Source organism: Acanthopagrus latus, chromosome 2, assembly GCF_904848185.1.
Source record: "Acanthopagrus latus isolate v.2019 chromosome 2, fAcaLat1.1, whole genome shotgun sequence".
In the NCBI taxonomy this organism is placed as follows: Eukaryota; Metazoa; Chordata; class Actinopteri; order Spariformes; family Sparidae; genus Acanthopagrus; species Acanthopagrus latus.
Genome location: NC_051040.1, coordinates 31,372,433 through 31,398,801, shown reverse-complemented (window position 1 = coordinate 31,398,801; position 26,369 = coordinate 31,372,433). Strand labels below are relative to the sequence as shown.

Here is a 26,369-nt window from a genome sequence, read left to right as displayed (position 1 = left end):
AGTGTGTGTCAGCAAGATTTAATAACTGATTGATTAAAAATCCTTAAATTGTCACAAGACCGTCTGTTATGCTAACTTGTGACTATGTTTAAGTCACAAAGTGTTACATAGGAATTGTGGGAGCTGTCAGAAATCATCAGACAAAATAACACGATCACACTCTACAAATATATATATATTTTTAAGTCTGACAAACAGGGACCTATTTCTAGATGACACACTAGATATTGACAACTCTTGTAGACAACAGACTGATGCAGACCTTATCAATAATAAAAAAAGTTTTTTACTAATATTTACTTTGCAGCTCTATGCTGTATCTACAGGTTATGCATTGCCAGTGCTACTAATGTCTTGCTATATAGTCTGTCCACTAGAGGGCTTTCAGTGAGAGCACTGAGTGTGTACCTTAAGCTGCTGCTTGACACGTTCGCGGTCCCAGGAGGAGGCATTCTCTCGTATCACACTGAGGATGGGATGCCAGTCCTCTGAGACATCTGAGCCCTCAGTGACTGAAGCCAGGACTCTGACCTGCCGGCCACTGCCACCATGGCTCTTTGGAACACCTCGGATATATAGGGACTGCTTCCCAACATCACTAAGAGGGTTCAGATACAAGCTAGAAAAACAAACAAGACATCAACATGGCAACTTACTAAGAATGCAGTTACATTCTTGATTGATTACATGTGTAAGAGCTAGCATACATTAAGGAATGTGTGTCTTTGCAGCCTGTCCATGTGTATTTACAAAAGCTAGGTCCAAGCCAGAGCTTTTCAACATAATCACTGTAATCATAGAACAGGGGTCATCACTTATGTCAAATCCATCACTGGCTTCAACACTAATACCCAGTGTCAAGATTAGTAGAAGGAAAAGGCCTCTAGCATCAATTTAATGCAGGTAAAATGGCACTCTCAAAGTCCATGAAATGTAAAGTTGATGTGGAAAACCACCTGTATAATGATGAATGGACTGATAAGTACGGATTCATTATGCCAACTTTTAGAAATGCAGCACCTGTATGCCTCATTTGCAGTTAAACAGTTGCTGTTACTATATAACACATGTGTCAAACTGATCCAGTAAAGGGCCACTGTGGCTGCAGGTTTTCATTCCAACCAAGCAAGAACACATCTGATTTGGATCAGCCAACCAATCAGCCAACCAAGTAAGAACACACCTGATTTGGATCAGGTGTGTTCTTGCTTGGTTGGAATGAAAACCTGCAGCCACAGCGGCCCTTTACTGGATCAGTTTGACACCACTGCTATATAATATAATCTGCGGCGTCACCACAACACGAAGCATGTGAGTTTCAAGGAGTTATATCCTGAGCAGTCAAGAGGCCTATCAGGGACAAACTGTCACACCTGCCTTCTCCCGTGCCAGTGCAATTATTACTTGAGCTTTAACTGACCAAGAAAGGGTAACGTGTGAATCTCTACAGGCTGCCTGGGTCCTTTCCAAACATAACAGGTCGCTTGGGTGCTTTCCAAACTTAACAGGCCATTTACTGAAGCTGAGGATTTTAAGGAGTGCATGGTCACTCTGGAGGAACTTGCCCCCGACAAATCCATGAACAGAATTATTGCAACTGTTAAACCGATGCACTATACACTATATTGCCCAAAGTATTCACTCACCCATCCAAATAACTGAAATCAGATGTTCCACTCACTTCCATGGCCACAGGTGTATAAAAGCAGCACCTAGGCACACAGACTGTTTCTACAAACATATGTGAAAGAATGTGTCGCTCTCAGGAGCTCAGTGAATTCCAGCGTGGTACTGTGATAGGATGCCACCTGTGCAACAAGTCCAGTCGTGAAATTTCCTCGCTCCTAAATATTCCACAGTCGACTGTCAGTGGTATTATAACAAAGTGGAATGACAGCAGCTCATCCACGAAGTGGTAGGTCATGTAAAATGACAGAACGGGATCAGCGGATGCTGAGGCGCATAGTGTGCAGAGGTCACCGACTTTCTGCAGAGTCAATCGCTACAGACCTCCAAACTTCATGTAGCCTTCAGATTAGCTCAAGAACAGTGCGTAGAGATCTTCATGGAATGGGTTTCCATGGCCGAGCAGCTGCATCCAAGCCATACATCAGCAAGTGCAATGCAAAGCGTCGGATGCAGTGGTGTAAAGCACGCTGCCACTGGACTCCAGAGCAGTGGAGACGCGTTCTCTGGAGTGATGAATTGCGCTTCTCCATCTGGCAATCTGATGGCGGCTGCCAGGAGAACGGTTCTTGTCTGACTGCATTGTGCCAACTGTATAGTTTGGTAGAGGGGGATTATGGTGTGGGGTTGTTTTTCAGGAGGTGTGCTTGGCCCCTTAGTTCCAGTGAAAGGAACTCTGAATTCTTCAGCATACCAAGAGATGTTGGACAATTCCATGCTCACAACTTTGTGGGAACAGTTTGGGGATGGCCCCTTCCTGTTACAACATGACTGCACCAGTGCACAAAGCGAGGTCCATGAAGACATGATGACAGAGTTTGGTGTGGATGAACTTGACTGGCCTGCACAGAGTCCTGACCTCAACCCAACTGAACACCTTTGGGATGAATTAGAGTGCAGACTGAATTAGAGTGCAGACTGAGAGCCAGGCCTTTCCATCCAACATCAGTGTGTGACCTCACAAATGCACTTCTGGATGAATGGTAAAAAAATCCCATAAACACTCCTAAACTTTGTGCAAAGCCTTCCCCAAAGAGTTGAAGCTGTTATAGCTGCAAAGGGTGGACCAACATCATATTAAACCCTGTGGATTACGGATGCGCTGTCACTCAAGTTCATATGCAAGTCAAGGCAGGTGAGCAAATTCTTTTGGCAATATAGTGTACCTCTGTATGCTTCAACTGCCACACGTCGTGTCCACGTCTTGGCAGAGGGTGTCCAGCGACTTGTTATTGACGGGATCAAGGAAGCCAAATACTTATCGCTGGCTATTGATAAATCCACTAACAACACTGATATTTCACAGTTGTGCATTTTTGTCAGATATTTTGATGGCAAAGATTTCTGAGGAGCTGCTGGCATTGCTTCCACTGGAAGACAACATCACTGACGACACTATCTTTGGAAAACTGGAGGATTTCTTTAAAAAGCATGGACTGTCCTTGGACCCTAAAGTCAACCTGATAGTGACAGATGGTGCACTGGCCATGACTAGCTAAAACAGGGGTCTGGTGAGCAGAATAAAGACTGCTCCCTCTAAAACTATCCGATTCACTGTATTATCCATCAAAGTGTGCTGTGTGCAAAACTAAGCAGGGAACTCAAAGAGATGATGGATAAAAAAATGACAATGATTAACTACATCAGAGGGAATTCAAGCATGCAGCACTGCCTGTTCCACAAATTAGTGCTGGAATCTAATGCTTCTCATGATGACCTGTTACAACTGCCAACTATCACACAAAAAGGCTGAACAAAACTGTAAGAAACATTGTTATAAGAATCTCCTATATATATATATATATATATATATATATATATATATATATATATATATATATATATATATATATATATATATATATATATATATATATATATATATATATATATATATATATATATATATATACATACATATATATATATATATATATACATATAGACATACACGTGTACAACTTTATATAAAGAATGTTGTGACATCAGCTTTGATGGCAAAACATTTTTATTTCTGTCTGTGGCTTTGACAAAATTTCGTTAATATGTACTGCTATGGATTAGCAAAGAGAAACTTACTGCACAGTGTGAATAGTGGGGTGCTCCCTGCAGGCATCCACCAGAGCCAGAGCAGCATTGTCGCCGATGTTGTTATAGGCCACATTGAGCTCCTGGAGAGAGTGATGCTGGAGCGTCTGGGCCAACTCCAGGGCCCCTTGGTCCCCCAGTCCAGTGTGCATCAGGGAGAGGTGTGTCAGAGACTGGTTCATTGGAAGCGCTTTCAACAGGATGCTGGTTCCAGACTCCAGCAGAGGGTTGTCACACAATCTGAGATTACATTGTGTTACTTAATAATTTCCGATCTTGTAAGCACACTGTATGTGAAAATGCTGACACCAACCAGTGATCTGATGTCATCTGACAAATGGTTGTGTTGAATGTCAGACTTGTCTATAAAAGAAAATAGCAGCCCACACAAAAATATATATGATGGGAGCACCAAAGTGGCAGGAATCAGAACAGAACAAATCCTATGCTTTATTGTGGGCAAAAAACAAATACGTTTCAGTAGTAAGCCCAATCAGCAAGATCATAAATTGAACACGTGACAGTAAATGGATGAGGACCCAACAATTTGTCATGGGGTGTTTGCAAGACTGACACGACTATAACATGACACCTGTAATGAACGAAGGAGGAGTCTTTATAAATGGTCATGATTGCTGTCACTAAGTGTATTCGGGCCAATATGTCTTTTCAGGCAAAGCTGACATTGTTTAAGATATCTTTGTTGTGACATCATCTATCTGACATTAACCAAGATAGCACAAACATACCATATCAGGCCTTATTATCAAACTTCAACTAACATTACATTAAGCTGTGACTGGTTTTGACATTGGCTGGTATAACACCATTATAATTACGTCGTGAATTTTTTCATGTCTTCAATCACAGTGGTACATTTTGGACTTGATATGAATTTAATAAAGAGATAAATCATTTTTGGTTTCAAGTAAAGTGGTACAACTTTTACCCCTTTTTAATTGTAATTAACTGTTATAAGGCCAGTTTAACGACAGAGAATAAGTACCAAGGTGATCTGGGAAGTTTTGCTTATGTAAGCCAACAGCTAAATGCTGCTAATTGTGGATAGCTGCCTTTAGTAAGTTGGCCATGGAGCAAGCACTTCTAATTTCTGACCCATCCCTGGGGTGCAAGGAGTCAAACTTGGTCCTGGTACTATTCTCTCTCAGTGTTGGATGCTGGGATAGGTTCCTGGTGCAGTGGTGTTCCACAATTTCGACAAAATTCCTAAAAGGTGCTCCACATTTATGTGAATGGCATATGATGTACACGGACAGACGGGCTGGTGGATGAACAGGCAGACAACTGAAAAACATAATGCCTCCAGTCATAGCTGTTGCTGGTGCGAAATGTAAAGAAACAGATAAACACATTAACAAAAGTGTAGTCTTACTGTAGAGATCTAATAGAACTCTTGGAGTCTAGAAGCAGATCTCTCAGGAGGATGCAGGACTCAGGACCCAGGCTGTTAAACTGCAGGCTGAATACAACAGAGACAGACAGACACAACAATCACAACCCACTGCACTTGCATGCAAGACAAGCATGAGAGTCATCCAAAGTCAATACAAATGCATTTAAAAGCTCCTCTCCTAAAACAGTTTCAACAAAAACTGAAGATTAACTTCATGAGGGGTGGATTTATCACCGGCCTTTTGGATTAGATCTACGTGGGTTTAGGTTTATCTAGTGTAATTTGAACTTTGTGTTTTTGGTGTTTTATTTCAATTTGTAATCATTAGAACCAGAAGGCATGTCAGACTGACACACAATTAAGGATGAGAAGAACAGCATGTTTGCACTTTTAAATACTTTTTGTTGAAAGCTTTGCATTATGTTTGATAAATGTTAGTAAAAGGGCAGACAGCTGTCTAACCACAATCAATCTGCAAGCACTGACCATATTGGGTTATTTCTTTAATTAAGAATATAAATCATTAGCATTGATTACATTTTGTTGTCAGCACTGACATGATTATTTTTACACTGTTAATTGTCCTGTTCATCACTAGCAGTCATGTTTAAAAGTTTATATACATGTGTAAAGATGATATATGTCAGGGGTATTCAACTAAATTTCCTCACGCAAAGGTCCAAAATGTCATATCTAACTTGTCTTATGATTTAGAGTGATATATATTTAAGTAGCCTTGTAGTTGTATCAATGTCTGCATGTAATCACAAACTCACTGTCAAATCAGCTAAAGAAAGAACATTTCACAATATTAACAATATTTAGTCACTTAATATTTAATTGTAAAGATATATAATATGGTAGATATGATTTATTTTCCTCTCTCTTTAAGGAAAATACCTTTTAAAATGAATAAAATAATTAAACAAAAAATCACGGGCAAATTTAAAAAGTCAAATATATACAAAAGCAAATTAAAAAAAACTATTAATTTATTTTTTGTTAATTCTGTTTGTTTCAGTCCTCCATTATTTGGGACAAAAAATAAAACAGAATAATGATGACATTACTGCTCTGTTTATTTACTTATTTTATTAAAAAATAAAGTAGTGAAAATAAAATACCTTTAAAGAAATTGTGCATCTTAAAATAAAGTACTTAATTTTTTAAAAATAAAATAAAAAGTGTAGCCACAGCTAGAGTTTCCCTTTTTCTTTGTTGATGTTTCACATCTCAACAGTCTCAAAGACAGATCTCAACACATCTTGAACAGTTTTACAGTTTTCTCTTTCTTTCCCTCTTACATCCCACTTGTCTCTCTCTGTCACTTGCCTCTCACTTCTTTCATCTATCTGTCTGTAGTCAGAGTCACTATGTTTATAGCCTGGAATGAGCAGATTTGATTGGCTGAGTAGCATCAGGTGGGATGGCTTAACTCACATGCGATTGGTTAGTGGATTTCCTGATTAAAACATTACCGTAAATCTAGGAAAGCTCTGCTGGTCACAATAGAAGCACCCTGTCATAATTTTAAATACCTGCATAATTTATTGACTATGAGTCCAGGTCAGTGCAAGATGGTGTCAGGGTCTGGACTCGGACTGCGGTCTGCCTGTCAGTGACCTATGATATATATCATGGCAGTCTTGAGTTTCAGTGATTTCTACAACTGTCATTTTTTGGGGATGCAATGAGTGACACACATACTCTTTTGTAACAAAAACATTCATTAAGTTTGATTCAGTAATGAATGTATTACACGCTTTCTGAAAATGTGACCAAATCTTCTGGTTCAACAATATACATACAGCCGCTTGAACAATGAATTTTGGTGATGTAGCAAATATGTTTATCCAAATTTTCATTCTCGTGTGGCCTCTTAACTCGTTCTGAGCGATTCTGATCGATGACAGCTGCTGACTTTCTGGGCCCATTTTAAAAGGGTTTATTTTATACACCCGCTACACTCTGCCACAAACACTACAATGGGAAAGTCTGAAGAGCTCAGAGTTGATCTAAAAGAGCACATTATTCATTTGAACGAGTCAGGAAAGTCACTTTGAGCCCTTTCAAAGCAGTAACAGATCCCAAGATAAACTGTGCAAACAACTAATGCATGGTCCATTTGTCACTGCCACAATCAGGGAGAAAATGCGGTGTTTTGTATGGCCATGGGCTAAGAGGCAGCCATGCAAGAAAGAAGCCCTTGCTCCATACGCGGCACCTTAAAGCTTGACTGAGGACTAAGGAAAAGTCTGTGGTTAGATTAACCAAAAATGTAGCTGTCTTGCGACTTTGAGCAGCAATAGGTGTGAATGTAAGGATTTTAACCCCAAGAACACCATAAGTACTGTCAAGCATGGTGCTGATAGAATTATGGTGTAGGGCTGTTTTGAATTATGAAGGATTATGGAAGGATTATGTCCAAATTCATCGGGAAAACCTAAAATCATCAGCCAGAAGATTTGGTGCAGTTGGGTGTGAATGCTTGAATGATCCCAAACACACATCAAAAGTGATAAAGAAATGGCTAAATCATGCTGCAATTGAGGTTTTGGAATGATCTTCCTGAAGTCCTGAACCATCGAGAACATGTGGACTGTGCTGAAGAAAGTCTGTGCCAGTAAGCCAACACATGGTTATAAAGTCAGCCAGACAACTAACAGAAGCTTGTGAATGGCTATCAAATGAACCTAACTGAGGTGAAAATGGCCCAGGGACATTTTACCAAATATTAGAATGATTGTATGTATATTGTTGAACCAGCAGATTTGGTTACATTTTGGTTACTCTTTGTGACTTTCATGTATTTACTTAGTTGTGACTCAACAATTGGTTAAAGTAACATGATATAGACACATCAAACTTAAGCAGCAGCAGCAGCTGTATTACACTGTTTATTATCATGCATCAAACAGGTGCAACAGAGGTAAATATGGTTCTGTGAATTCCTGGGTGACTTCCAGTGCCAGTAAACAAAGTGGATATGTCTTCTCAAGTGTCGCAATGACAAATGTCATGTGGCAGAGAAGCAAAGTCACATGAGCGGGAGAGTGACTGAAGAGAGGCAGAACATATTAACTGCTCTAGTGTCAAAACAGGAGAGAGTGTGGGTACACTGCACCAAACCAGACCAGCTCCTGTGCAGAGCTACTGTTTGAAGGTGGCTAAAAAGCGCCTTTCAATAATCAGCTCCTTCAAAAAGCGTCTAAAATCAATAGTCATGAGCCATATATATTCTCAGCAGAAGACATTATAAGCAAATCTATTGAGCTGCAGTGGTACATTAATTTCAACAAACAAAGCTGTCATACAGTAGCACACATATGTTTTGCGTTTTTTTGGGAACGCGCACAGATCATGAAGAGGAAAGCCTGAGTGAACAAAGCAAGACAGTGTTTCCCACAGAATCAGACTCTAATTGTCGTGGCTGTCCAGCTGGAGTGCCATAGAGCATGCAGACTCGAGACTTCGGCCAACCGACTCTGCTAACTTCTGGTTTAGTGCCAAGCCAACTTGGATGGGGATAAATATAATTTATATATAAATCATATTTTATGTATAAATATAATTTGGCGGCTCTACTAGACTCACCAAAGTTTATTGGACCAAACTGCCCAGATTCTGGCAGTAACACGAGTCATTTCGCAAGGGTTTTGAGGCTGTTTTGATGACTATTTTAAAGACACGTCTTTCACAATGTTAGCTTTTGGGAAAAAGTCCCCACTGCATCACATGATGATGTAATTACATGGCTTGGCTACGACAAAAACTGACTTCAGGGGCCGCTTTTTGTGGAGACTTGATCTTGACAATGAGGTCAGCTGTCAACTTTGCAGAGGAAGATATGGTCAAGCCAACTGCATTAAATAGTCCTCCTCCTCTTCTTCGTTGGTTTTACTGTTGGACTAAAAAAACACACTGCCATCCATTGTATTAGAATGTATAACATCATGCTATTCACTGACAGGTGTGGTATCTTGGGTGATTGCAAATGGGATGTGCAGCTCCAAAAATAGAAAATCAATATATGAGTGGGAAACACTGAAGTCTATAACCACCATTGTGATACCTGTTATCTCTGACTGGAATTTTTGACTTTATTACGGAAGCTCACACAAAGAAAGCCTGGCTCTGTTGCATTTTCCTCATAATATACGCCTCAGAGATGTGGGCTGACCTCTGCATGCAACTGGAGCATGTAGCACCTGGAGGGGAAAAAAACCCCAAAACAATAGCACAACCAACTGTTTATGTGTAGTTAGTGTAGCGGCTGAGTGAGCCAGGTCCTGATAGGGAAGAAGAGGTAGTATAACTTGTCAACAACACAGCCTTAGGGGATATATAGAAAATGTACTCTGACCATTTAATCAGACAGAATGACACAAAAAAAAACACAGAATGTGCTTACCTCTGTGAGGAGACACACCCACTTTGTTTACTGGCAAAATGAATGCAAGGGAAAATGCATTCTAACAATAACAGTAAGGTTTTTTTTGTTATTCTCATCTCTTCATTGCAAACCACAACAGAAGAATTACTGAGTGTGACTCACTTGAGGTTGTATGTGTGTCTGAAGGCAGGCCACAGCACCTGAAGTATGTCATGAGTCAGGAGACATGACGACAGGTCCAGCTCTTCCAGGTGATAACTACAGGGAGACATCATATGACATTTTAAATATTTGTAATATATTTGTATTTGTTTAAATAAGTGTAACATTAAACATTTTTGCATTTCATATGCAGGTGCTCAAACCAACTGCAACCTCGCTATAACCTCTGCAAAACAATTCATGACAGCACTCCATTTTAATGACTGTACATGGCCACTTAAAAAAACATAACAATTATGAGAACAAAAATGAATCATACATAGAAAAATATTTTTTGATGCATCAAGATGCATCATTAATGTTTCCCATTTTTTTTAAATTAACACCCCTACTTTCAGGAAATCTTTCAGGATTTCAATGACTAGTAATACTGTAAGCATGTCCAAACTAGTGCATGAAACATGCAATTAGTTGGACACTATGGGGCTGGAGATGTGAGCCACAACAGCTCATATTAGTTTATAATACTACAGCGCAGTTATGATACATATGTTTAATAGAGGAGACAAGCAACATGGATCGATCTGTCTGACACTTTTTCATCAGCTGATTCAGCTGTTTTAAATGTTACAGGTGTTATAGGTTTCAGGTTTTAGGTGTTTCTATGGCCACCTCAGTCATTTTTAACCAGGCTGTCATGTTTATAAAGCATCAATTAAACAACACAACAAAAGCATTTGGGGCTAATTATCAAAGATTCCCCTTTCAGTAGTCTATCTTCAGATTGTAGTTTCACCACAGCAGAACCATGTCAGTAACATCCGCCAGTGCATAAATCAATTCATAAATAAAAATATCATACAGATTGGCAAACAAGAGACAAAACAGAGGAAAAACCCTTCATAATGAACATGTGCCAGTAAAGGCACAGTCCATAGTTTACCTTGGAGAAGCGCATGAGAGCACAGAACTCAGTACGAAACATTTGAGTGACGTCATACGAATGTTGGTGAGTCGGATGGCTCTGATTGAGGCCAGAACTTCAGCAGTCAGTCGGGGATTCTGAAACTCATACAGAAGGACTAGCAGATCCATCAACTCCTCTGGTGGTTGTGGCTTGCTGAGCTCTAGCATTACATAAGAAAGAAAGATTCTCATTATCCATTTAGCTTTCTGTAAAATGTAAACAATCAAAATAAATGCACCAAATTCCTCCACTGTTGACTAAATGAACATGTCATCACTCCTGGTACACAATCTTGGAGCACTATTCCACCTGTACTTTTTGTCAAAATGTACTCGGCCCAGCTAGTGAGAAAAAGTGGGCTTTCTTGTACAATACATTCAACACTATATTGGTGAACTCATTCTGCACAGGTAGATTTTTTTGCTGTAGGAGAAGAAAAGATGTGAATGTACAGTATCAATTAGGGATGCTCGACTCATTTTCCTGATGTTTAAACAACAACCAGTCAACTAATCTAAAAGAAATCACTCATAATTGGGCACAGTTTCATCTATCAAGTTAAACACTGTCCATATCTATATCTATCTATCTATCTATCTATCTATCTATATATATATATATATATATACAGTTTCTTCCCGTCTGCTGTCAGCCTTATCAACAAGGCTATCTATCTATCTATCTATCTATCTATCTATCTATCTATCTATCTATCTATCTATCTATCTATCTATCTATATATATATATATATATATATATATATATATATATATATATATATATATATATAGATAGAGAGAGAGAGAGAGAGAGAGAGAGAGAGAGAGAGAGAGAGATAGATATAGATATATAGAGATATAGATATATATATAGATATAGATATATATAGATATAGATATATATATATATAGATATATAGATATACATATATATATATATATATACACCAACCATGCACATCCCTAGTATTGGTGTAAACAACAAAGGTGTCAACACTCATTTTACAATTACATTTTAACTTTGTAAGACAGTGTGTAATTCTTACCTAAAGAAGGGTATTTCATATACCAAAATGAGATCAAATATGATTAGTTCACATGTAATATTTCAAACTAAAGCAAATGCAACTTAATTAAACATGAAAACTATGTGTACTGCATTGGCAAAACTGAAGAGATCATATATGTTACCTCTGACAAGGTACTTCCGCAGGGCCCGTGTGATCTGAGCCACAGTGGTGCTCTGAATGCTGCAGCCCAGTTGCTGCAGAAGGACACGGTTACCATAATGCAACAGTCCGCCCATAAAGATAGGGTAGAGCTCAAAAGGCTGGCCTTCACTGTACTGCTTTGGCTGCGGGCCATGGACTCCCAGGAGGTTTTGTTCCACCTGATCCAGGACATCCTCATTGTAGCTGTCCTCAGTGCGGAACATCTCAGCTGCCATGGTTCTGGCAATGCTGCCTTTGTTGTGACTGCTTATTTTCTCATACAGTTTTGGAAACAGCTTCAGGAGGTTGAATACAGCAAATATTCGGAGGGGGATGAACTTAGAAAGGACACTGACAATGGCATTAACATCCTCGCTCACCTGACCGATAGCCACAGACACCTGCTTGGTCAGCTTCTCCAGAGCTGATTTGTTCTCTCCTAGAACCACATAGAGAGCCGCCAGGTACTCCTGCATGGCTGGTACAGCAAATACATAGCGCCTCTCACCATTTTCGCTGGGTTCTTCTGGTAAATGTTTACCACTTTCTAAACAGGGAGCCAAAAAAAAGTCTAGCACATCAGTCCGGAACACGGCCAGCTGATGAAGCTCCTCATCTGTCTTGGTTTTCCCTCCAATCCACTGCTCCAGTTCCTTTTCTGAAAATGACATTCGTTTGTATGTGACACCATCAAAGGCAAGTTTACCAAGTGTACGAACCACATACAACATCAGAGAGCTGGGATGCTCCTGAATGTGCAAATTTGTTCCAGTCCTAGTCCCCAGAACCTCACCCCCAAAGTTGAGCCTGAGGAAACTTGTGTATATCCCAGTCAGTGTGCGGATGGGTGCTTTGGCATCTGTGAAATGGAGGAAGTGTAAGGTAGCACATGTGAGCCAGCAGTATGAGGGCAGGAAGCAGGCTGCAGCCAGCTGGCTTTCTCTCTGGAGATTTAGGTAGAGCAGCTCTATAAGAGCATGGGCCTCGTGGTTACGTGCAGTGTCACCACTCTGGTGCAGTAGACGGCTGGTGAAGTATGCCCGCTGGCGGTCTGGGTCATTGAATCCACAAATCTGTGCATACCGACTCACATATTTCTGAGGAATACGGTCCAGGGCAGACAGTCTGGTGGTAACCAAGATGCTGGCCTGGGAAACAAACAGTAGCCAACTTTCATAAACTCCAATCACAAAAATGAATGATGATCACACTTTGGACATAATTCAAAACTTTACTTTCATTGATTTTGCTTGGACAAGAACAGAGCATCTGAGCAAATTAAGGCCATTGAAAGCCAGACATATTGAGATTGGGAAAATGTGCTTTTCCGAAGCAATAATTCCACCAGTACAGTGGGTACATCCAAAGTCTCTTATTTGATAGTTCTTGGCTTACTTGAACCAGTCCTGCCCATCTAAATTGAAGGCAGGCCGACTTTGTGTTAGAGTATCCGACAGAACTATTGTGCCTTCTACCAGCAACTGCTTTGATGCACTAGGTTTCTTCTGAGGCTAGTGCCATTGAGTATGTTATGTATGAACACTTAAAATAACAATCTGAGCCTGTCAGTGGCAAAAACAAGCGCTTTGATGGATGTATTTTGAAGGGCGCAGTTACCCAAAAGCACATTGCAGCCTGGTAATGCAGGTAATCTACTGGACCAATCCCAAAACTGTTAGTCTTTTCAAAAACAAAATATGTAAACATATGGCCCAGGTTTAAATATACCAACGTTTTCCCTTAGGTAGAGAGTTAGCTGATGTTAAGTGGTTTGCAGCTCCAAAAACCTGGCAGTTATTCAGTTTCTATTGAAGAGCGCTAGCATTGTAGAGCTACTGTATGGTACCCAGTCAGACAGTATCAAGAAGTGATGATAGTTTACAGTGTATCAATTAATAAATGCTGCAGCTTCTCAAGACCAAGTAAAGTCTGGATCCTTGGAAGAAAATAAACAAACTGAAAGATGTCCACCTAGATCTGGCTGCAGGGTGGCTGTGGATTAACCACACCAAGACTGAAAGGATCTTGTTAGAGGTTTTAATCAGAAAAATAGAGCCAGGAGGGGGATATTTGCACAGGAAGATTGCACAAAATCTCAAAAACTGATTCCTGTTGCAAAATTGATTTCAGTTTTGTTTATTTTCAGAGACAATGCACATAATATATACAATAGCACTTAGCCAAAAGGCTAATTTAAATCTGTCACAACCTTTGTTTTTCATATTTTTGTTCCATTTTGATATAAAATCAAAATCCCAATGGACACTTTTGTCTGTCAAAGTGTGATTTTTTTCATGGCAACTGTACACCATGCATGTCATGCACAATCTCAAGCCTTTGCCACCTGTCATAATAGTTGAGATCCATTTACTCCTGTCTAATATAAATACCAAACTAACCCTAACCCTAACCCTATACACACACAGAGACGGTGTCAGAAAAGTTGAGAGTCATACACTCCTGCCAGACACAAATACAAGAAAGGGATATTATACTTAGACCTGAAATGATCATGAAATATATCAAAGCTATACCTGCTGCATTATGTTTGCCATAAATTCATTAAAAAGGAAATGTATTAAAATTATTATGTTGAGACGTTGGAAGGGGAAGTGAAGAGGAGATGACAACATCACAGTGTGCCTGTGTAAAATGAGGAACTGCACCCAAAACTCTGTATGTCACCCTGTCTCTGTCCTATTGTCACAATAAGAATTAAGTGTTGAACTTGGCTAGAGTACAATGGAGCACAATGGATTAACCATTTTTGCCAACATGCTGTGGATTACAATCTAATGATCTGTGGACCCTCCTGACAAAAAGTTATCACAAGACTTTAAACTTTTGAGTTATTAAATAATAACTTCCTGCAGATTTGGTTCAAAACAGGAAGTGTGAGCTACAGATACCATCCCATCCTTTAAAGAGTCAGAAGACCTTGAACTGTTGGGCATGTATTCAGTTTTTAAAAATCTTTTACGGTTTTCAAATCATCACAGTTTTAGTTTTAAGGATTTTTAGGCCTTCCTCTGATTTTGTAATGGGAGTGTATTGCGGGAGCTAGAGGGCGTGGCATCATCGCTACAGTGTAGAGCAGCTGGAAGAACTGGAGAAAAAATTCTCTTCAGCTTGATTTGGATCCCACATCTTTTACTTCACATAGACACTATATACAAAGAAATGTAGGACATCTTGTTGGCTTTCAGGTGATGGTCCTATTTCAGATGTAGGACTTACACTTTTGGCTGTAGAAGTCCTAGAGCGACAAGCACTCCAGCAGCTCCCCCATAAGGCGCAATGTTAATTTTTAGCCTAGGTTTCTGGAGGAGAGCAGACAGGACTTATTTTGTCTCTCGCTCTGCCGCTGTCATGTTTCACTCTCCAGAAATAAAAAAAATGACATCACAGATTTCACCAATGTCTCCTGTTACTCAAATATGAATGTTTTGGTGATTACCATGACATTTTTTCTAAACTGTTCACCTTTTAAAGCTCTTTCAGCCCACTTACTTTTTAGCTTTCATCATGCAACACATCCCATTAGTTAATCAGTTCTTCTCTGATCTGGCTGGATTCTCTGGATTTTTTTCAAGATCTCCCACACAGACTCCCAAGAGCAAGCACAGTAAGATGGAACTTCCATATCTGTGCCGTGAACACTGTGTTTGAGTACGAATGTGACATCATCCAGTGTTTTGAAACCATCAGTGGAGTTTGAGCCTACCACTGTGCAGGAAGCTTGAGGGTTTGTGCGGCTACTTTCAGCTTCTTCCTGAAACTATTTCATTGCATTATGTCTCCTGTGGACATTTTCTTCAACCAGCTCGAGAAGCGGACCATCAACTCAGTCTTTGTCCGGGGAATCATGCAGCAGTACACACACTTTTTCTGACTTCAGTGTACATTACTTAATACCAGTGGGAGCAGGCCACCAAATTATAAAGGAACAGCTTCTACATCGCAAGGCGTTGTGTGTAGAAGCCCTGACGGCAGCATGCCCCAAGGTGCGTGGACTGCGAGGGCCTGTTAAACGCTGCTTTATAATCTATTGTCATCCTGAATTTCCACCACTAGGTGGCGCTGTTATTTATAAAGTGCGTTTTGGATAAAAACTCCCATATACTTTGTCGCACATTGAAAGACCTTATATCCACGGATTCAGTGAATTGTGCTGAATCTCGTGGTATAGGCCCATTTCTGCCTACCGTTTTTTTCGCTACGTCGCAAAATGTCGAAAACCTACTTTTTCGAACTCCTCCCACGCGATTGAACTGATTTGCATGAAACTTGGCACACAGCATCTGTGGACCCTCCTGACAAAAAGTTATCAAAAGACTTGTAATAGAAAAATTTGTTTTTGAGTTATTAAATAATAACTCCCTGCAGATTTGGTTCAAAAGAGGAAGTGAGAGGAAGAGGAAGAGGAAGCATATTTCCACATTGGTCAGGTCTAATGACATGAAACTCAGGTTACTACTTCCCCATGAGCCGCTGAGGCCCTGTGCAAAATTCCAGGTGATGACCACAAGGTGGCGCTCTTTAAATTGATGTATTTTATATCTCCACAACGGTTCATCGGATTAACACGAAAATTAGAACATTTATTGTCAGTGCCATCCTGAGGACATCTGATGAAGGGTTTACTGATCCGCCACTAGGTGGCATTCTGGTGGCCGTCTAATTTAATATTTGGCACTGTACCTGCACCATAACACATAACACTGGAAATGAAATTAATAGAGGAGCTATAGAATGGCTCCTGTGACTCACACTGTGACTGAGCCCCAGTAAGTGTGCAACTGTTTTAAACAGAAATGAAATAGTGGCCTTGGTCATGAGTGATGAGTTTACACTTACTTGCATGGGCAGGTGAAGCAGTGCAATATGATGGTCTTAGTAAGGATAGTGGAGGTTGTTAGAACTTAACATCTGCATGCAAACCTGTAGCAGAATAGTAGGTATGTTTGCTGCACTCCCTGGATCTTGCTGGGGAAGATGGAAGCCATGCTCCATTTATGAAGTGGCGACATGACTCCATAGGTTTTTTGGCTTTTTTATTTGAAAAAAGTGATGTGTTTCCATGTACTTACTGTGAGTTCTGTGAAATTTCTTGTACTCATTAAAATCATAATTATTATTGCATAATTAATTAGAGGGCGGGTAAGTTGCTCTTCAGCACCCCTTTGAACTTTTGCATGGACTGATCTCTCCCAAATTTCCCTTGTATGATCTCTGAGCTGCACAGAACACATTCCCAGAATAATATTCAGTTATTACCTAAGTGCCCCCTATTGGCAACAAGATTCACCATTGTGGTCAAGCTGAGGAATCACATTGTAACATATCATGTGTGTACACCGAGACATGTGAGCACGATGCAACTGTGTGATATGACAGCAGCACAGTGTCTCAGCCGATACGGGTGTCAGCAGGCATGTGCCCCGACATGCGTACGCCCCAACGTAACCCATGCTTCATGATAGCTGCTTCAGAGGTGACACACGTGGCCAGAGCCATGCCCAGAAAGCCTCGATACACTCAGGGCGCTGCTGCAAGGACCCCGCGGTGTCCCAGGGTCGCGAGGGCCCGTTCAACGCCGCTTGCGGCTTTAATTTATTATTATTTTCAGTCAGTCAGTCAGTCAGTCAGTCAGTCAATTTCCCTGAAATGTTTGGCCGTACAAAACCTTTCCGGTCCTTAAATACACTATAATCATATTTGGTTACATACTTGAGTTTACAAATAATGCATTAATGAAAATAATATCAACAAATACAGATGCAAGTAATGAATGAATGATATAAAGTCTGCCAGAAGAAATGTTTCCTTGCCACTCAACAGAACAGTATGCAAAGTATAAATATAGAATACAGCAAAATGTTATTCATGTGCATGTTTTTGTTAAGGGAACAGGCTACTAAGAGAAAACACTACTGATCTGGCATAGATAACTGTGCCAAGCCATGTAATTACATCCCCATGTGATGCAGTTGGGAGTTTTTCCCAAAAGCTAACATTGTGAAAGATGCATCTGTTGAACGGTAATCTCACAACCCTATGCTATATGGCACCCAGATGGAAAGCCACCAACACAATTAAAGACTGATTGTATGGGAAACACTGGTCCCTGTATGCATCCTTGTGTGTAGGACTAAGACACAGTGAAAAGATGTAAGTGAGGCAAACATGGATGTAATTTTAGACAACTGTGATGCACCCAGAGTCATGTCATACCCTTCACTTTTCTGAAAACACAAAAAAACTATGTGTTGTCCTTCTGTCCTTGACTGCAAAAAGTTAATAACAGTGCTAATGGCAGACTGTGCCTTACCTCGGGCAGGAGGTACTTCCTCAGAAGGTTCACCACAGCGACACTTGGAGGAAGTGCCTCATTAGGATCACTGCAAAGCTCTGTGGCTCCAATTCGGAAGTCCAGGTTCATCCTCTCCATGCCATTGAAGAGGAAAAGCACATCCTTGGCCTGGTTTCCTTCCCCACTCAGCATGGGGTGTTTTCTCAGGTGGAGGTACTTCTTGCTCACCAGGTCCCTTAAGGAAGCCGCCCTGTGTGGGAGGAGAGTTGTCATTTGCATTGTTACTAATAGCAGTGTGACGAGGTACACACAGTGATTTATCAATACAAATCAAATTTGAGATTCATGATCAAATTAATAACCATTATAAAACCAGAATTGTATAACTAAATAGCTATGGTCAATTTATGCTGCTTAAAAAATCAAAATGATATAAAAGGATGAATAAATAATCAATCATAAGACTTAAGAAACTGTGTGGACATCCATGGTCTGAAAGGACTGAAAGTTGAAATTTTACCTTAAGAATGGTATTTCAAGATTTGAAAGTGAGATCAATTATGATCAGTACAAATGTAATATTTTAAATTAATGTACTGCTTGGTTTCCTTTTAAACAAAATAGAGGTTTACAGTGACTAAATTTGGCTTTGTGTACATGTTACTTTCATAAAATTATCACCAAATTGATCATATATAACTTATATAAGCGTCTGCTAACAACTATTTTTGTTGTGGAAACCAAACATTACATTTGTACAACAGTTATCAAAATTATTTGTTAGTGTTAGTGTTATTGAAAATATACTGGGATACTTTCTTTAGAATTTGCTTGTGTCGGTATGTTGTAAATTCTTCCTGTTCAGACATTTATGTTCAGAGACTTTCATTTTGAAGTTTTAGTTTGAAAGGATGGCTTGTCCCACTTTATCATTTAATTGCACATTGTCAGTTACGCCATTGACTCTGGTGTGGAAGCGATGCATGAGTTAGAAAACAGGACTCTTGTTTAAGCTAAATGACTTAAGAGCTGTAAGCACAGTTAATGTTTATTGTTCATATGGAAGTATGCAGACCTCATTTATTTTCCTTATGTGCCTTCAGTTTATATCAGTCATATAATACTAATTAAGATGGAGTAATAAGTCAAATATGTATGCTTTGTTTTCTGTTTATTCCAGAAACTAAAATCATTATGCACCACTGTCCTGCACCAATAAAGAGCCTAAATCAAGCTGATGAATGATGTGTGTTCTCTGAATGGAGCACCTTAGAGCTCAATTTCTCCACAAGCCAGTTACAGATGTCTAAACCTCAACAAAGTCACTTTGAGTTGGATTAATTGGCTACCACAGAAGATGTCATCAGAAGGGCAGTCAGCATCCCTATGAGAGCCTGAAGAGTTCACCAAGACATCGGAGAAGGTGTTATTTACCAGCACCCTCTGAACTCTGTAATCCACAGGATGCGCTGGTGATCCAGGGGGAAGCAGGTGGAGAGTTTCTCTGTGGCTGTGGTGTGTTGAATGTAGAAGAGAAGTCTGCATACAGTAGTCTGGCTGGGGTGGGGTGTTGCAGGTGTTTGAGTACTGTGTCCATGATGAGTGCTTTGGCATCATCAACCACTCTGCCTACTTGGTACACACACTGGTGAGAGTCCATCAGAGCGTGATGATGTATGTTTTTATGACCCTCTCCATAGCCTTCATCACAGGAGAGGGGAGAACCACGGGCCTCAGGTTGTTCAAAGCTTTGACTGAATTCCTCTTGGGGATGGGGACCACTGTGGAGTGCTGCCATAGCTGGGGAAATGTGCCGCTGTCCATGGATCGCTGAAACAAGAGCTTCTAGTTGGGTGATGCTGTCTGGCTGGAATCTTGAAAAAAGGGCGTTGAGGTCGTTGGCAAGGGATGCTGGGCCGCTGCCAGCCACCCTGATTGTTCTATGGGTGGAGGGAGCAGTGTTCACAGTGGCCATGTTCTTAAACCCCTGCCAAGCTGAGTGGAGGCTCCCTTGTGTGAAATCTTCCTCCACCTTGTTCTTATACTTTAGATTGGCATTTATTTTTGCGCTCTTTACCTCTTTGTTTACCTCCTTTTTTTTCCAGATTCAGTGTCAGTGATGCAGCAAATCCATGTTAGCAGCAAATAATCTTATTGTCAGTAATTCTGCCACCTTCACTATTAGTTACTAGAATCTGTATTGAACAGATTATTTCCCCTACCATTCCCCATTTCCTCATTCAATTCACTACCATTATTTTGATTGCTTGTATATATATTCATGCTGATTATTCCAGATAAAGCACCTACTGTATGAGGGGGAAATTATGTTTGCAGATCAAAGATCACAGCATTTGTTTGTGGAATTAAGATTAAGGGCTGTCTCCCTTCATAATTAGGTATGCAGTTGCAAGTGGATGTAAGTATTGTATTGTTTAGAAATGGCTTTATCCAATAGATTTTAAGAAGATTCTTTATTTGTCAGATATTTTTACATACCTGAAATTTGTCCTCTGCATTTAACCCATCACTGGCTGTACATTACAAGTACACACATATGCATATGCACACACACCCCCCCCCCCCCCTGTGTGCCCGGGGAGCACACATGGGGGGGGTTCAATGCCTTGCTCAAGGGCACCGTGGCAGTAGCCCAGGAAGTAAACTTGCACCTCTTCAGCTACCAGTCCACTTCCATATTGTGGTCTGTAGCTGGACTTGAACCGGCCACTGTCCAGTCCCCACGCCAAGTCTCTACTGACTGAGCCACTGCCACCCAAAAACAATAAAGTTGAGTCCACAAGTCTCATAACAGGCTGGACACACTGGATGCGTGTGTAGCGCTGCTGTGTGAAGTTACCTCTCACTTTTCATTTTGACAGCCATGATAACAGGTTAGACCATTCACACTGGATGCATGAGTTGCACTTCTCATATGTGTCTAGCATGGCTGCTGCATCGCATGATCCAGATATTTGGAATCTTGCTTTTTTTTCCTACTGTGACACGCTTGTTCTCTGCAAAATTTGACCTGAAAACAACTTGTAGGCAGCCATATCCACATCATATCAGCATTTTACTGCAGGCTGCGTCAACCGTTGTTAAATGGGACGGTCTAGCCTTCGGAGCATTTCCTGGTTGCGTCACCAGATGTTCCCGCCCCTACCCGTCACTATTTATGCAGTCCAGGTCCGCAAAAGTGACAAGAAGAGTAAAGTTTGACTGTCAGATCTGTTTGAGCTACAGGAATTCCTGATTTCCTTTTTAAGCGTCCTCCTTGTGGAGGAAGAGGACAAGCGGCTCTGGTTTATCTCAGGTTGAGAGGACCGTGGAGAGGTAACCTGTTATTGAACCCACAGTAATGTTATCATTATTATCATTATTGCCAGCTAACTGTTTGTGGTCATTAACATACCAATACATTACGTTAATGCTGACATATAAACTGTTGATTGCCACTTATGGTTTTATTTTAATTTTAAAGGCATTATTCCTATTAAAAGTGTTTGGTAGATAGGTTTGTTTGTTGATTAATTATTATCATTATCATCATTAGATTATGAAATTATAATTCTTGCCTCTTTCTTAAAACATTCTTAGTGACAAGGCAGCCGTCAATCGAGTCAGAACTGCAGACCCAGCTGATGGACGATGTGGTGGACAGAGGACACTGGACCCCCAAACACCCTGAGTACCGACCCACATGATCTCCCACTGACACCATCCAGCCCAGCAGCACTACAAGGACTCCTGCTCAGCCTGTTACTTTACATTATCTGTAACTGTTTTAATATTGTTTTTAATGATAATTGTTTTTGTTAATAGTGAATAATAATCTGTGAATAGTTATTTATGCTGTAATTGTGTAAATAGTTGTAAATATTAAGACATTAATAATAAAAGATTCAATTCAATCCCTTGTTGTACCTGAATTGACTTGATGCCGTTTGCTGTTATAAATTATACTTAAGCTGTAAATATTTGGAATAGACAATTATCTGACTTGTCTAAGCACAGTTATAAGATATTTGAGTATAGTTAACTCAAAATCATTAGTTAGGTTGACTATAAAATGTCAACTGACAACTTAAACTTGTGAGTTATGTTAATTAAGCAGTACTCATAACAATAACTTATTCTTACAAGTTTAAGTGTTCACATTACTAGTAAAATATCATAAACATATCTATTTGAATGGAAAACAAAGTTTAATAATTACACTTTTTTTGTTCTGAAGACAAACACATGGAGAAATAGGGTCCAGGCTGAAAGTTTGAATTGAAGTATTGAAGTTTACCTTAAATACAGGGGCTCTCAAGTGTGGTTACATATGTTGTGTGTAATATAAACACGTACCTGGAAACAAACACAGACACCACAGACTTTTTCAGAAAAAAATGACACGTGACTTTTTTCTAGGGCGGCCTTCAATCTAATATTGAGTCATTAAAACTTTGAGAATCCCTGCTTAAATGTCTCTGTTGACTATGGTGTGAAACAAACTATAGATAAACTCAATTGTCAATCACAGGGCCTAACATTAATAATCATAACATTAATAAAGTGAACAGCAAATACAGCTCAACAAAAATCTCCCTGCATGCGTTTTCTCATGGGCAGTAAATTTAATAGCTCTCTTCTTCAGTCATATCTGTAAATACCATCCAAATAAAAATGCACATCTGGGCTGTATCACTGGTGTCTGTAGATTCATCTAACTGCAGTGAGAAACACTTGCAGTCTGCAATGACTCTTTGAAGCTGCTGTGTCAAATCCTTGGCCATTACTTCACAACGCTGTGTAACTGTACTTCTTGATAGCTAAAGAGCTTTGATTGTTGACAATAGATCTGGTTTGTTTTTAAAATTGCCTGTCAGTCCACATAGAGGGAGTAGCAAAGTCTGTATAAACCAAGGCTGCCCCTTTTGGGGCCCAATCATATTTGAACCACGCCTTGCTCATTGTATTTAAAAAAAAAAACAAAACTGCACCGTCAGCGCTCGGATTCTCTCGCTAAATATTGTTTATTGGTGCACTTCCTCTCCTGACGACAAAGAATAACATTGTGATACATCGATGGTAGGGTAGCGCTGTTGAGCTCCCACCAGCTCCAACACGGTGAGGTCCAAGACCAGCGAGTGAGAGGGTGGAAGGATGGAGCGGCAGAGGCAGTGGCAAATTCAAAACAAGTTGGCAATATGATTATCTTTTTACCGAGATCAACTCCACCACAGTGTGTCTGGTATGTACGTAGAGGGTCGCTGTTTTAAAGGAGTACAACATTCGTCGTCACTACGAAACGAAGCATTCCCACCAGTTCACAAAGTATGCAGGAGAGGATCACAAGGTGGAGGTAGCCGACTTGCTAGCAAAGCAAACCACACAGCGTACTTTACTTCAGCCGTCCACTGCACAAGAAAATGCCACTCGGGCAAGTTATCGCATTAGCAACGCCATTGTCAGAAGTGGAAGACCTTTTGCGGAGGGTGATTTTGTCAAATAGTGTCTGACAATTGCCGCTGAAACTGTGTGTCCAAATCAGTCACAGACTTTTTCCCAGATTAGCCTGTCACGGAACACGGTCACCCGCCACGTTGAGGACATAGATAGCCCACAGAGCAGGTTGGATTTCTGCATTCTCCATCACGTGCGATGAAAGTATTGATATTACTGACTCAGCACAGTTGCTGTTGTTTTTGCGAAGCATTAATGAGGACTTTGAAGTGTGCCAAGAACTGGCAGGTCTTGAAACACTCAAAGGGACAACAAAGGGCACTGATATTTTTATGGCAGTGCAGCAAGTCATGGACAAGAACGATCTGAAGTGGGAAAACCTATCTGGCATCACGACTGATGGAGCCCTGGCCACTTGTGTCAGAAAAAGTCTGTGAGTTTGGTGGTTCAGTTTTGAAATACCATTGTATTTTGCCTCAGGAGCAACTGTGCGCCAAAAACATCGGCCTGAAGAACGTTATGCAAGATGTCATTGGCATTGTCAATAATATCCACTCAAAAGCCCTCTCACACTGTCAGTTCAAAGCTCTGGTTGATGAGGTAGATGCCCAGTATGGTGACATATTGTACCAGTGGGAGGTGAGGTGGCTGAGCCATGGTAAATTTTTACGCCATTTCTTTGAGCTGCGTGAGGAAATTAGGGTGTTTCAAGCCACACAGAAGAACAGCATCCAAATGCCCTCGGACAATCACTGGCTTGCAGACCTGGCTTTTCTTCTGGACATCACAGAGCTGCTGAATCAGGTGGAACTGAATGTTTACGTTTCGAGGGTTTCAGTCGCTGTCACAGTGGTGGCAAACCCATGGATTTAACACCGGCTTTTAACTATGTAGCAATCCCAATTTGTGTTTTTTTGCTTTACAAGCATTGATGAGGCGTCGTTAGTTTTCAGCTCTATTAATATATCTTTCCATCATCCTTGCCAACTTCAACACCGTAACAGCTGTTCCATGAATGCAAAATATATACAAATCAATAAACGTAGCTATATACAAATTCATAAATACAATCACTATCACTAAAACATCAGATGACACAACAAACGATACCTTATTGCCATTTTAACGGGGCGCTCACAAGATATTGAAATTTATGTAGCTAAGCACACTCCTTGCTTCCGTGTATTCTCTATGAACATTAACTTTCTCCGATTATATCTGTAGTTATGAGAACAAGGTTATATGATAAAGATTCAGAACAACAAAACAGAATAATGATGATAATGATGACACTACTACTACTACTACTACTACTACTACTACTAATAATAATAATAATAATAATAACAATTAAAGCTGCGAGCAGCGTTGGTCGGGCCCTCGCAGTCCACGCACCTCGGTGCATGCTGCCGTCAGGGCTTCCGCATGCAACGCCAGCAAGAAGGTGTTTCTGTATAATTTGGTGGCCTGCTCCCGCTGGTATGAAGTAATGTACGCTGAAGTCAAAAATAGTGCGTGTACTGCTGCATGATTCCCCAGACAAAGACTGAGTTGATGGTCCGCTTCTGGAGCTGGCTGACGAAAATGTCCACATGAGGCATAATGCAAAGAAATAGTTTCGGGAAGAAGCTGAAAGTATCATCGTCCAGCAGCTGAAGAGAATTTTTTCTCCAGTTCTTCCAGCTGCTCTACACTGTAGCGATGATGTCAGGCACTCTAGCTCACGCAATACACACCCATTATAAAATCACAAGATAGCCTAAAAAATCCTTGAAACTAAAACTGTGATGATTTGAAAACCGTTAAAGATTGTTAGAAACTGAATACATGCCCAATAGTTCAAGGTCTTCTGACTCTTTAAAATGTGGAATAGTATCTGTAGCTCAAAGCAAGAAGCACAACAAGAGGTTGAAAGGCGATGAGTTTTGAAGAGGATTTTAAGATTTTCCCATTTACTTTCCATTCAAACTAATTAGACTGCGACCAAATCGCCACCTATTGGCCGATCTGCACCAAATTTTACACAAAGCCTCATCAGTCCATTGCACACAATTTTCAACATTTACATGATAATCAGAAAGTATTTTGTTAAGATGTACATGATTGTCTGCTTTCTAGACAATTTGCAGGAATTTGTTGTTTTATATTTTGGCTGTTTTATGGACTGTCAAAATTCTTTTAATAACTTTTTGTCAGGAGGGTCCATAGATGCTTCACGCAAAATTTAGTGCAAAATGGTCAAATTGCCTAGGAGGAGTTCGAAAAAGTAGGTTTTGCATTTGTCCCAATTTTGCGAACAAAAAGTTAGCTCAAAAGTGGGCGTGGCCTACAACAAATAATTCAGCTGAATGCAGGGAACAAGTAGATATAAGGTTTAACAATGTGTGACACATTATGTGTGAGTTATGGGCCAAAAACGCTTTCACATAAAAAATAGCGCCACCTGCTGGTCATTTTTGGTGTGTAAGTTGCAGGGGCTAGTCTATACCAAGCCTATGAATTTCATTTCCACAAGTGTTATGGTGTGGGCACAGGGCCAAATATAAAATTAAACTGGCACCAGAGCGCCACCTAGTGGCCGATTGATAAGCATTTTGTGAGATATGCTCAAGAGGCCAGTGGCAATAAGTATACCAAGTTCGGTGTCAATCTGCCCAACCGATGTGGAGATATAAACTATT

The 26,369-nt window shown here is 40.3% G+C and overlaps 1 protein-coding gene across 8 annotated transcripts in view; it reads right to left on the bottom strand.

Annotated features, from left to right (window-relative positions):
• nlrx1 (NLR family member X1) overlaps positions 1-26,369 on the bottom strand; it is a 59,131-nt gene that overhangs the window by 4,471 nt on the left and 28,291 nt on the right. For 7 of the 8 annotated variants that reach the window (XM_037073536.1, XM_037073529.1, XM_037073483.1 and 4 more), the window contains exons 5-11: positions 18,253-18,484; positions 11,902-13,069; positions 10,687-10,870; positions 9,744-9,839; positions 5,168-5,254; positions 3,766-4,014; positions 409-619 (exon numbers count right to left, since the gene is read on the bottom strand). In XM_037073536.1, the coding sequence (XP_036929431.1) occupies positions 409-619; positions 3,766-4,014; positions 5,168-5,254; positions 9,744-9,839; positions 10,687-10,870; positions 11,902-13,069; positions 18,253-18,484 (2,227 nt within the window). The remainder of the gene's footprint in view (positions 1-408; positions 620-3,765; positions 4,015-5,167; positions 5,255-9,743; positions 9,840-10,686; positions 10,871-11,901; positions 13,070-18,252; positions 18,485-26,369) is intronic. The other variant, XM_037073543.1, reaches the window with a different exon arrangement.